This window comes from Rhinoderma darwinii, chromosome 13 (genome assembly GCF_050947455.1).
Source record: "Rhinoderma darwinii isolate aRhiDar2 chromosome 13, aRhiDar2.hap1, whole genome shotgun sequence".
Taxonomy (NCBI): Eukaryota; Metazoa; Chordata; class Amphibia; order Anura; family Rhinodermatidae; genus Rhinoderma; species Rhinoderma darwinii.
The window spans coordinates 63,595,382-63,609,357 of NC_134699.1; the positions used below are offsets into that span (position 1 = coordinate 63,595,382).

The 13,976-nt window shown below is 40.4% G+C and overlaps 2 protein-coding genes across 5 annotated transcripts in view; one reads left to right on the forward strand and one right to left on the reverse strand.

The window, feature by feature from the left end:
• Window positions 1-13,976, forward strand: part of NTN1 (netrin 1) — a 250,838-nt gene that overhangs the window by 55,451 nt on the left and 181,411 nt on the right. The gene's annotated exons all lie outside the window — the stretch shown is intronic.
• The window catches only part of PIK3R5 (phosphoinositide-3-kinase regulatory subunit 5), a 70,309-nt gene continuing 64,828 nt past the window's right edge, over window positions 8,496-13,976 (reverse strand). Inside the window, exons 17-19 of the mRNA XM_075846778.1 lie at window positions 13,134-13,216; window positions 9,916-10,028; window positions 8,496-9,656 (exon numbers count right to left, since the gene is read on the reverse strand). Of these exons, the coding sequence (XP_075702893.1) occupies window positions 9,515-9,656; window positions 9,916-10,028; window positions 13,134-13,216 (338 nt within the window). The 3' untranslated portion in view covers window positions 8,496-9,514. The remainder of the gene's footprint in view (window positions 9,657-9,915; window positions 10,029-13,133; window positions 13,217-13,976) is intronic.

Genomic DNA, 13,976 nt, shown 5'->3' on the forward strand with positions numbered 1-13,976 from the left:
CAGTCAGTATTACACATGATGGGCTGGCTTAGCAGCCAGTATTACACATGATGGGCTGGCTTAGCAGCCAGTATTATACATGATGGGCTGGCTTAGTAGTCAGTATTATACATGATGGGCTGGCTTGGCAGCCAGTATTATACATGATGGGCTGGCTTGGCAGTCAGTATTATACATGATGGGCTGGCTTGGCAGTCGGTATTAGGCCTCATTTACACGAGCGTATTATACGCGCCTGCGACGCGCGTGCTTTTCACGCGTGTCGTACGCACCTATAATAGTCTATGGGGCTGTTTAGACGATGCGTGAATTTTGCGCTGCGTGAGTGCGTTGCGTAAAACTCGCGACATGTTCTATATTCTTGCGTTTTTCACGCAACACGCACCCATTGACTTCAATGGGTGCGTGAAAACAACGCATGCCACACGGACGGTCCTGCGTTGCTTGCACGAAAATCACGCAAGAGCTGTCAAAAGGATGAATGTAAACAGAAAAGCACCACGTGCTTTTCTGGTTACAAACATCCAAACGGAGTGTCAAATTAGAGAAGAGCGCACCGAACTTCACCGGGTTCGGCCGAACTCGTTTTGACCGAACCCGGCAAAAAATGTTCGGGTACGCGACGTCAGGAGACAGTCACTGCCCACGGTGCTCAAAGACTTAAACTGTTTCAGCACCATGGACAGTGACTTTCGATCACAATATACATATACGTGTAAAAAAAAACAGAAGTTCGGACTTACCGATAAGTCCCGGCTCCTTCCTCCAGTCCGACCTCCCGGGATGACAATTAAGGCCAAGTGACAGCTGCAGCCAATCACAGGCCAAGCACAGGCTGCAGCCAATCACAGGCTGCAGCGGTCTCATGGCCTGCCGCGTCATCCTGGGAGGTGGGGCCGGATGACAAGAGAGGGACGCGTCACCAAGGCAACGGCCGGGAGACCGGACTGGAGGAAGCAGGCAGTTCATGGTAAGTTTGAACGTCTTTTTTTATTCACAGGTTGGTGTATATTGTGATCGGAACTCACTGTCGAGGGTGCTGAAAGAGTTCCTGCCGATCAGTTAGCTCTTTCAGCACCTTGGACAGTGACGGGCGTTGACTAGCCTCATCTCTATGATGGCGGCTGCGCGAAAATCACGCAGCCGCGCATCATACACGGATGACACACGGAGCTGTCAATTGCCTTTTGCGCACGCAAAACGCAGCGTTTTTTTGCGCGCGCAAAACGCACACGCTCGTGTAAATGAGGCCTTATACATGATGGGCTGGCTTAGCAGCCGGTATTACACATGATGGGCTGGCTTAGCAGCCGGTATTACACATGATGGGCTGGATTAGCAGCCGGTATTGCACATGATGGGCTGGCTTAGCAGCCGGTATTATACATGATGGGCTGGCTTAGCAGCCAGTATTATACATGATGGGCTGGCTTAGTAGTCAGTATTATATATGATGGGCTGGCTTAGCAGCCAGTATTATACATGATGGGCTGGCTTAGCAGCCAGTATTACACATGATGGGCTGGCTTAGCAGCCAGTATCATACATGATGGGCTGGCTTAGCAGCCAGTATCATACATGATGGGCTGGCTTAGCAGTCAGTATTATACATGATGGGCTGGCTTAGCAGCCAGTATTACACATGATGGGCTGGCTTAGCAGCCAGTATTACACATGATGGGCTGGCTTAGCAGCCAGTATTATACATGACTGGGAACAGCTCAGCAGCCAGTATTATACATGACTGGGAACAACTCAGGAGCCAGTATTATACATGATTGGCTGGCTTAGCAGCCGGTATTATACATGATGGGCTGGCTTAGCAGCCGGTATTATACATGATGGGCTGGCTTAGCAGCCGGTATTATACATGATGGGCTGGCTTAGCAGCCGGTATTATACATGATGGGCTGGCTTGGCAGCCGGTATTATACATGATGGGCTGGCTTGGCAGTCGGTATTATACATGATGGGCTGGCTTAGCAGCCGGTATTACACATGATGGGCTGGCTTAGCAGCCGGTATTACACATGATGGGCTGGCTTAGCAGCCGTTATTACACATGATGGGCTGGCTTAGCAGCCGGTATTATACATGATGGGCTGGCTTAGCAGCCGGTATTATACATGATGGGCTGGCTTAGCAGCCGGTATTATACATGATGGGCTGGCTTAGCAGCCGGTATTATACATGATGGGCTGGCTTAGCAGCCGGTATTATACATGATGGGCTGGCTTAGCAGCACACTGTTTCTGGCAATTACTTTTAGACTATTGAAAATTATGAAATAATGTAAAGAAAAAGTGGAGTTGTTGTCTGTAACAACAATCGTGTTGTACTGAATCGACTGTTTTCTAGTGTATGGCTGGGTTCACACAGAGCTTTTTTGCAGGCAGAAAATCTGTCTCAAAATTCCGTTTGGAAGTTTGAGGCAGATTTTCCTCTGCCTGCACGCCGATTTTCGCGGCGTTTTTCGCAGAGTTTTTCGCCCACGGCCATTGAGATCCGCGGGCATAACGCCGCAAAATACGCTTTCTCTGCCTCCCATTGATGTCAAAGGGTGGTCAGAGGCGTAATCGCGCGAAGATAGGGCATGTCCCTTCTTTCTCCCGCGAGCTGGTTTTACCGCTCGCGGGAGAAAACCGCCCCCGTCTCCCATTGAAATCAATGGGAGGCATTTTTGGCCGGTGTTTGGCGAGTTTTGCGTCGCGGTTTCCGCGTAAAAAAACTCAGTGTGAACCCAGCCTAGGACTGAAGCTGTCACTTTGTTGAACTAGATTTTACAAATAAAGTCCCTCTGTTTTCTAAACGTTTTCTAGTTATAAAACTACAAATCCCAGTTTGACTCCTGTTATCGCTTTCAATGATAAATGCGCAGTATCACTTCTTGTTTTATTTATCTGATGAGTGAAATATCCAGTATCTGTTCCTGTTTACTACAGACGTGTACAATCACTTTCCTGGTCCTTATATAGCAATTAATCCTGAAGACAGGCGTAACACCAATCGTTGGCTTTGTCATTTTCCCACGTTATATTTTAATACCTTTTTGAGCTGTTTCCGCGTTTTATGTTCTTACATTGTTGAGGGTATGTTCACACTGCTTATTTTTGGCCGTTTTTCGTGCCAAAAACAGCCGAAAAATCGGAAGCAGAACGCCTCCAAACATCTGTCCATTGATTTCAATGGGAAAAATAGGGGCATTTTTTTTACGTGGCCGTTTTGATAAAATGGTGCGTAAAAAGATGCCCCGTAAAATGAAGTGCCTGTCACTTCTTGAGACGTTTTTGGAGCCGTTTTTCATTGACTCTATAGAAAAAACGCTCCAAAAATGGCTGTGTAAAATGCGAGTTTGCTTAAAAAACGTCTGAAAATCAGGAGCCGTTTTCCCTTGAAAACAGCTCCGTATTTTCAGAAGTTTTTTGCTAAGCGTTTACACATACCCTAACAGAGGCTGGGTGACCACCACTACTCTCCGCTATTCCAGTGTCCATAGAGTTGTCGCCTGACTTTCCAGCCTACACAGCTGTACTGCTAATACATTAGAAAACCATGCTGTTTCTTATGTAATTTAGTCTTTGGACAGATGTCTGACAATTATGGGAACTTTAAAGGGGTTATCCAATATGGACAACCCCCTTAATTTCAAGGGTATGTTCACACGCAGAGTCAGAAACTTCTCAAAATACGGATCTGTTTTCAGGCGAAATCAGCTCCTGATTTCTGAAGTTTTTTGTGCCACTCGCTATTTTCGCTGCGTTTTTCGCTGCATTTTTTTACGGCCGTTTTTGGAGCTTTTTTCAATAGTCTATGGAAAACGGCTCCAAAAAACGTCCCAAGAAGTTTCCTGCACTTCTTTTTCGCGGCCGTTTTTTTACGCGTAAAAAAACAGAGAAAAACGCTCCGTCGGAACAGAACGCCGTTTTCCCATTGAAATCAATGGGCAGATGTTTGGAGGCGTTCTGCTTCCAATTTTTCGCCCGTTTTTCAGGCGTTTACGGCCCGAAAAACGTCCGAAAATAGGCCGTGTGAATAACGTTCACACAGAGTTTTTTGACTCGTTTTTTTACACGGAAAACTCACTGAGAAACTCGTCAAAAACGGCCCTAAAATGCCTCCCATTGATTTCAATAGGAGGCGGAGGCGACTTCCTCCGAAGGGACATGCTCTATCTTTGGGCGTTTACGCCTCTGACCTCCCATTGACTTCAATGGGAGGCAGAGAAAGCATATTTCGCTGCGCTTTATGCCCGCGGTGCTCAAGGGCCGCGGGTGAAAAGCGCAGCGAAAATCGGCGTGCAAGGAGAGGAAAATCTGCCTCAAACTTCCAAACTGGAATTTTGAGGCAGAAATTCCGCCTGCAAAAAACTCAGTGTGAACATAGCCTTAGGGTTGACCCATCAAAGCGTTTCCTTCTGTGAAATGAATGATTATATAGCGCTCACTGAAATCACGGACGTGCCGGGGACCCCGGACTGAAAGCCGACTTTGGCTGATAGATGATGGCTGCCTCTCTAGTAAAGGGGTTGTCTCCCGAAGATCTCTAACCTCTGGCGATCGGATATTATCGTTGGAGGAAAGTTGTAGCGGCTTCAGGGGAAATGTAGCATTACATGTCGGCCATTCAGATGAATGGCAGTCCACTAAGGCCCCATGCACACGACCGTGCCCGCAATCACGGCCCGCGATTGCGGGCCCGGCCGGCCGCTGACTGACAGCCGCATTTTCGGGCCGTGCTCCCATACAAAGTATGGGAGCACGGCCCGCAAAATGCGAAAGAACGGACATGTTCCATAATTCCCGGAACATTTCCACGGCACGGACACCCTTCCGTAGTGCTACGGAAAGGTGTCAGTGTTCAATGAAAGTGAATGGCTCCGTTTTTGTGGACCGCAATTGCGGTCTGCAAAAACGGAGGTTTTTTACGGTCGTGTGCATGGGGCCTTAATGCGTGGACGCGCCCAGCACACCAGAATGGGAACTGCTCTTATAGACAATACTGGTGGTCATCCAGCCTCTGTTACCTATATTGGGGACCCTTGGCTTTCACACAATTTGAGGTTTAGAGGGCTACTAAAACTTTTAGTCAGTGGCTTATAAAAGTTCAGCACCGTTATCTGAGGAGCAGCTGATACCACTACATGTTTCTGTAGATTCTCCGCAATGGAAATATGTGATAAAAAGTAGTGACCGTGCGAGGTAGGAGTCTCCTAAACGTCTTATCACTTAACCTGTTAAAGAACACTACAGTCAGCCCCTCCCCAACCTGAAATGGCTGATAACAGGGGGCAGCAGATTTAATTTAAACGTGAAGACTGCAGGTTATGTCGATAAAATCTTTTCTGGGTGGTCATACGCTCAATATAGGAGGAAATGTCATTATTTAACTATGCTCTTATACATACTAAAGAAACGTATTGTGAGTTGGATACGTGTGTGCATTTGTTGCAGATTCCTTTTCTCGAAAACGGACATTAATGTGGCCAAGCTCACAGTTTACCCACAATGCATTCACCACAAGTAAACTAGTCAACAAATGTCCAAAAAAGACTCACATAGATCATTGACCCTAAGGATAATCCACGTGTAATCGCACATATGGTAGGCTTAGATACACTGCCGAGGACAGTATCACACATGATAGGATTAGATACACCTCAGCAGACCGTAACTGCAGTATGATCGCGACATGTAAATACAACATCTCAGCAGACCGTATCACACATGATAGACTTGGATACATTGGCTCAGCAGACCGTATCACACAGGATAGATTTAGATACAGCAGTTCAGAATACAGTATCACACAGAATAGGTTTAGATACGACATCTCTGCAGACAGTATCACACATGATGGGTTTAGATACAGTTGCTCAGCAGACCTTATCACATATGATAGGTTTAGATACACCAGCTCAGCAGACAGTATCACGCATGATAGTATTAGATACACAGCTCAGCAGACTGTAACTGCAATATGATCGCAACATGTGAATACACTGTTAGATACAACATCTCTGCAGACCGTATCACGCATGATAGGTTTAGATACATGGCTCAGCAGACCGTATCACGCATGATAGGTTTAGATACATGGCTCAGCAGACCGTATCACATATGATAGGTTTAGATACACCTGCTCAGCAGACCATATCACATATGATCGGTTTAGATACACAGCTCAACAGACTGTATCACACAGGATAGGTTTAGATACACCAACTCAGCAGGCAGTATCATACACTATAGACTTACACTGGCTTAGATACAGCAGCTCAGCAGACGGTATCCGGTATGCTAAACTTAGATATACCAGTATTTTACAATATTGTAGAATAGAAGAATGCATTTCTGTTCATCTAGAAGTAACCAGTTCTTGGATATTCTAGCAATGAGATCTATTAAAAAAAGAAATGTAAAGCAGACGGTAGATTGCGCGGAGTTTACCTCGCTCCCAAGCGTCTCAGGTGTAATCTGAATCTGTATGTGTAGCCTAGTGACAGAGCCGAGCTGTTTCCTGTGCAGTGTCCCCTCCCCAGACATTGTCACCCAGCACAGAAGCCTGAGAGCACGTGTGTAAGGTTCAGGACCCGCTGGTCAGATGTGAAGGGAACATGAAACAGCCCCAAACCCAGGTGCAAAGACCTGAGATATTTCATTGTGGAACTTTACACCTATGGTTTCCTTTATCAGCTGTTTCCGCAAGGGGAAAGTTCTTTATCATTCTCATAGCGGGGGCCCTTGGTGGAACCAGAAAGTTAGAGCATCGATTTTATGCCAATGTGCCCGATGTACAGCCCTCAAACTCTGCATGCATTGTATTTGAAATAAAGGTTCCATGGAGCGGGTCACATGATCCCTCTTAGCTAATTATCTTAGATGGTTGCATTGTTTTACATACTGCATTCACTCTTACTACCCCAAATTATGATATCTGGTGATAGATTCTCATTCAGGCAGCTCTTATGAGATGTGCCGTTCCTCTGTTATTCCTCCTAGAAATTTGACAACTGGGTGTTAGCATACCCTTCGTTAAAAGGGTTGTGTCCATACACAGACTGCAATCACTGATAGGACGTAACAGAGGAACGACACAACATAGAGGTCCAAAAAGAAATAGATGCTCCAGAATTGTTTTATTTTATGGGGATTACGAGTACGGTATATACTAAAACAGACTTGTCCGAAGGGCGGGTAGGTCCCGATTCTTAATTTGTACCACTCCCCACCCCCTGCAACTATAATATATTTGTTTGCCCGTTCTAAACCTACGGGTCTAGAATGGGATGCCATCTAAGCTCCTGTAGACGTAATGTGTAGGTGTCTTAATACTTTTGTCCATATAGTGTGCGTGTGTATGTATGTGTATATATATTGTGTGTGTTATATATATATATTTATATATATATATATATATATATATATATTATTTTTTTTTAATATATATATTTTTTTATTTTAATTAGTTTAATGCTGGTTCCTACCATCCCCAGATATATGTTGGTTTATTCCCAGTGCTGGGTGTATGTGCAGCGTAGGTTTCAGTGTAGGGAAACCGTGGCAAGGGACATCATCTGGCAGTTTTATTTAGAACTTTATTTTTTATTATTTCACAATTCTTTTAAATTAATGTATTAATTACAGAGAGAGAAAAATGTTTACACTGTACTAAAAAGCCGGAAAAATTACATCAATTTATACAATATTTGTACATTAAACATTCCTGCTAATGCTGGTCTGTCAAGACAGAGGCTAAAAGTGCCAGAGGCGTGCAAGTACTGTAAAACCATGATGAAAGAGCAATTCCATACATATGAACAGTCACCCCCTTGCCATTTACATACATATTCTTGTCCATAGGGGCAGTATTATAGTATTTATATTCTTGTATATAGGGAGCAGTATTGTAGTAACTGTATTCTTGTCCATAGGGGGGCAGTATTATAGTCATTATATTCTTGTCCATAGGGGGCAGTAGTATATACTATATAATGTAAAGTGTGTAAAGCTTGTTGATGGCGTTTTTACGGAGCAGATAGGGAGAATATCAGGATCTGGTAGCAGGAAAAATTCTGCTTGAAGTTATTTATTATCTACAGTACTAGCCCCCCGCCAGACTGGAACTGTGAATATAAATTGCAGGTTTCCAGTTGCTAGGACCTTCTCGTGTAATCAGAGAGATTCATTTTTTCATTCAGTTAAATATCAGATCAACAGTTCAGACCCAAATAATGTTCTCCTGCTCCATAAAGGAAATATGGCATAAGGCACAATTGTTACAAAAACACTTTTTCAATGAAAGGTATAAACCTGTTTTTGATGATGGACTAAACCATTATTATTCATTATCTAAAATGTCACATTTTTTCTGTAAAATATGATCCAAAAACTTTTCTCTAATATTAAAAAAAACTGTTTATCCAGTGAGGAATTGTAAAAGAAAGTGGGGAAAAAACAATAAAATAAAATATAACTTTAAAGCAAAACAAAACTCCATCATAATAAATACAGACGCAAAAAAAAAGTCAACCAAAATGTTCAGTGCCTAAATATGTCTTCAGAGTCAAAATTTATATTTACAAGGACAGCGGGCATCATGGGAAAAAGAATATTGGTGAAAACAAGAACTGAGGGTGTTGCCGAAATGAACCAATCAAATGACTGTTCAAATGTGTTGAAAGGTGGAATCTGATTGGTTGTTGTGTAAGGCGCTTTTTACATTGCATTTCAGCCATCCATCAGAGTTCCATGTCATGTGTTTATTTCCCAATGTATACGTTTAACTGAAGGCTCCGGCAAACTGGCATACATCGTCCACAGGATCCCATTGTGCAACACCATATACTGCGTGGTATACGTACTTTACTCTATGCCTTCTCATGGAATAGCGTAGTCTAGAGCCGACGTATACCTGCGATTTGTGCCAAAAAGATACTTTTGTCACACTCCTGGTCAATGGAGTAATATGGAAACACTAGGCATAAGCATCAGGATGCGAATGTACTTGTAAATTTAATGTGAACACCTCATGACTTTTCGACAGCGGCCTTAAATTTTTTGAAAAACAAAAATTTGATGACCACGGAAATGTTATTTCCTTTGTGGGAATCCGTTTCCTAATGCAGGTGATCGAATTGTCAGCCATTATGTAAAGCCATTGCCCCTGGCAGAGAGCTCCTGAATCCTCTGTCCACAACTATCGCACTTGTCATACAAGTTGAAGGAATTGTCCATTTTAATTATTTTTTTTAACATTTTCTTCTCTCCTCATCATGCAACTCAACAAAATAGCAGATTTGCCTCCAAAATCCCTGCCGTTTCCATTTAACTTGATGGTGTGGTTACGTTTTGCAGTAATGGACGTCTATAGGTGGGGTGAAGTTTGCAAACTTTTTGCCTGTACCGTAAGGAATGTGGGTTTCCAGTATTGAAGATCAATATACAAAATACTTAAGAAGAAAATAGTTTGATTGCTGATTTGAAGGACCGAAGAGAATCGTTGAGAGATTTCCCATCTAGAGCTGAGCACCACTGAAAGTCGCTACCGGTAAACACAAGAGGGAGCAGAATTGTTCCGGAGAAGTCTGCGACCAGTGGGGCAGGTAGATATGGCGAAAGTCTCGTATTTCAGGTTTGTAGCATGGGGAAACCTCACACCTGGCGTGGAAGGGAAAATACACGTCATTAATATATGGCCTTCACCTGCATAGGAATTCAGTGCAAATCCACACTTTATTCTCAGAATAATATAACCTCCTTATTTTTTTTAGATGTATGATATAAGGGAGCTAGATCAATGCCTTTTTCTTTTAAGAATGCCTTGCTGCACTTTCATGTTCAAGCCCACAATACCCGTAGTCTGCCAATCTAGCACTGAACGCATGGCAGCTGATGAATTGGATACCCAGTGACTCACTTTATAACCCGCTGAAGTATTTTGCGTTCATCCTGGTCCAAGCACAGAGGAAAAGTTCCACCGTTCTGTGCTATAATCTGAGCTTTGTCCACTTTTATTTGAGAAATGCTGATCTGCTGAATAAAATGGAAGTGAATTAGTTTAGGTCGGGCAGGCCCAGCAGCCTCTTTCAGATATTTGATTATAAGAGGTTTGGCCAATGCTGGAATACATATGCATAGACATCAGTTACAGAGAAATTTCATTTAGACATCACATTTCATCAACATATCCATTTTTTTGTACATAGGGGGCAGTATTATAGTAGTTATATTCTTGTATATAGGAGGCAGTATTATAGTAGTTATATTCTTGTATATATGAGCAGTATTATAGTAGTTATATTCTTGTATATAGTGACAGTATTAAAGTAGTTATATTCTTGTATATAGGAGCAGTATTATAGTAGTTATATTCTAGTATACAGGGAGCAGTATTATAGTAGTTATATTCCTGTATATAGGAGCAGTATTATAGTAGTTATATTCTTGTATATAGGGGCAGTATTATAGTAGTTATATTCTTGTATATAGAGGCCGTATTATAGTAGTTATATTCTTGTATATAGGAGCAGTATTATAGTAGTTATATTCTTGTATATAGGAGCAGTATTATAGTAGTTATATTCTTGTATATAGGGGGCAGTATTATAGTCATTATATTCTTGTATATAGGAGCAGTATTATAGTCGTTATATTCTTGTATATAGGGGCAGTATTATAGTAGTTATATTCTTGTATACAGTGGACAGTATTATAGTAATTATATTCTTGTATATAGAGGCAGTATTATAGTAGTTATATTCTTGTATATATGAGCAGTATTATAGTAGTTATATTCCGTATATAGGAGCAGTATTATAGTAGTTATATTCTTGTATATAGGGGCAGTATTATAGTAGTTATATTCTTGTATATAGGGGCAGTATTATAGTAATTATATTATTGTATATAGGGGCAGTATTGTAGTAGTTATATTCTTGTATATATGAGCAGTATTATAGTAGTTATATTCCTGTATATAGGAGCAGTATTATAGTAGTTATAGTCTTGTATATAGGGAGCAGTATTATAGTAGTTATATTCTTGTATATAGGGGCAGTATAATAGTAGTTATATTCTTGTATATAGGGGGCAGTATTATAGTAGTTATATTCTTGTATATAGGGGCAGTATTATAGTAGTTATATTCTTGTATATAGGAGCAGTATTATAGCAGTTATATTCTTGTATATAGGAGCAGTATTATAGTAGTTATATTCTTGTATATAGGGGGCAGTATTATAGTAGTTATATTCTTGTATATAGGGGGCACTATTATAGTAGTTATATTCTTGTGTATAGGAGCAGTATCGTAGTAGTTATATTCTTGTACATAGTGGGCAGTATTATAGTAGTTATATTCTTGTATATAGGAGCAGTATTATAGTAGTTATACTCTTGTACATAGGGGCAGTATTATAGTAGTTATATTCTTGTATATGTGGGCAGTTCTATAGTAGTTATATTCTTGTATATAGTGGGCAGTATTATAGTAGTTATATTCTTGTATATAGGGGACAGTATTATAGTAGTTATATTCTTGTATATAGGGGGCAGTATTATAGTAGTTATATTCTTGTATATAGTGGGCAGTATTATAGTAGTTATATTCTTGTATACAGGAGCAGTTTTATAGCAGTTATATTCTTGTATATAGGGGGCAGTATTATAGTAGTTATATTCTTGTATATAGGAGCAGTATTATAGTAGTTATATTCTTGTATATAGGAGCAGTATTATAGTAGTTATATTCTTGTATATAGGGGGCAGTATTATAGTAGTTATATTCTTGTATATAGGAGCAGTATTATAGTAGTTATATTCTTGTATATAGGGGGCACTATTATAGTAGTTATATTCTTGTGTATAGGAGCAGTATCGTAGTAGTTATATTCTTGTACATAGTGGGCAGTATTATAGTAGTTATATTCTTGTATACAGGAGCAGTTTTATAGCAGTTATATTCTTGTATATAGGAGCAGTATTATAGTAGTTATACTCTTGTACATAGGGGCAGTATTATAGTAGTTATATTCTTGTATATGTGGGCAGTTCTATAGTAGTTATATTCTTGTATATAGTGGGCAGTATTATAGTAGTTATATTCTTGTATATAGGGGACAGTATTATAGTAGTTATATTCTTGTATATAGGGGGCAGTATTATAGTAGTTATATTCTTGTATATAGTGGGCAGTATTATAGTAGTTATATTCTTGTATACAGGAGCAGTTTTATAGCAGTTATATTCTTGTATATAGGGGGCAGTATTATAGTAGTTATATTCTTGTATATAGGAGCAGTATTATAGTAGTTATATTCTTGTATATAGGAGCAGTATTATAGTAGTTATATTCTTGTATATAGGGGGCAGTATTATAGTAGTTATATTCTTGTATATAGGAGCAGTATTATAGTAGTTATATTCTTGTATATAGGAGCAGTATTATAGTAGTTATATTCTTGTATATAGGAGCAGTATTATAGTAGTTATATTCTTGTATATAGGGGGCAGTATTATAGTAGTTATATTCTTGTATATAGGGGGCAGTATTATAGTAGTTATATTCTTGTATATAGGAGCAGTATTATAGTAGTTATATTCTTGTATATAGGGGGCAGTATTATAGTAGTTATATTCTTGTATATAGGGGGCAGTATTATAGTAGTTATATTCTTGTATATAGGAGCAGTATTATAGTAGTTATATTCTTGTATATAGGGGGCAGTATTATAGTAGTTATATTCTTGTATATAGGAGAAGTATTATAGTAGTTATATTCTTGTACATAGGATCAGTGTTATAGTTGTTATATTCTTGTATATAGGAGCAGTATTATAGTAGTTATATTCTTGTATATAGGGGGCAGTATTATAGTAGTTATATTCTTGTATATAGGAGCAGTATTATAGTAGTTATATTCTTGTACATAGGGGCAGTATTATAGCAATTCTAGTCTTTCACTTGGGGGGTAGTATTATATCATTTGTTTGATGATCTGGTGAATGTCTGATTCAGTTTAAATGAATGAAATGAGCAGATAAAAGATAAATAATGAGAATTGCACAATTACTGAATATATATTATTGTAACCATTCTGTAGAAAATTATTGTTGTATGATCTAGTGTGGTTCTTGCCTGATTAAAACTCTTCTTTGTTTTGGAGTTTTGTCTTTTGACCACTTCCTGTACAGTGAGATTTAGACACTCCATTTTTGAATCTTAAAGAAAGAACAAATCAAAAGTGATTAGAGATAATTAAATTACCACAATCTTCTTACTCCAGGAGCCACATATGACTATTAGGGTATGTGCACACGATATCGACCATTACGTCTCAAAACAGCTCCGTCATTTCAGACGTAATTGCTCGTACTTCCATTACGGACGTATATTGGAGCTGTTCTTCAATGAATTCAATGAAAAACGGCTCAAATTACGTCCAAAGAAGTGTCCTGCACTTCTTTGACGAGGCAGTCATTTTACGCGTCGTCTTTTGACAGCGATGCGTCAAATGACAGGTCGTCGGCACAGTACGTCGGCAAACCCATTCAAATGAATGGGCAGATGTTTGCCGACGTATTGGAGCCGTATTTTCAGGCGTAAATCGAGGCATAATACGTCTCGTTTACGCCTGAAAATAGGTCGTGTGAACCCAGCCTTAGGGTCTGTACACATCAGCATTGCCCTTCTGTTCCGGGGTTCCGTCGGAGGTTTCCTTCGGGTTAACCCCTCACCGGAAAGGCAAACGGAAACCTTAGCTTCTGTTTCCCTCACCATTGATTGCAATGGTGACGAAAACGTTAATGGGTTCCGTTGTTTTGACTGAACCAATAGCGCAGTCGACTGCGGAAGGGCGACGCTGATGTGAACAGATCCTTACTTTTAAGGCACATTCCACATCTATGTTGGATGCTCTGTCACCGTTTACGTCAGATTTGACAGAAAAAAAATCTTTGCATGCAGCACTACCTTTTTCTT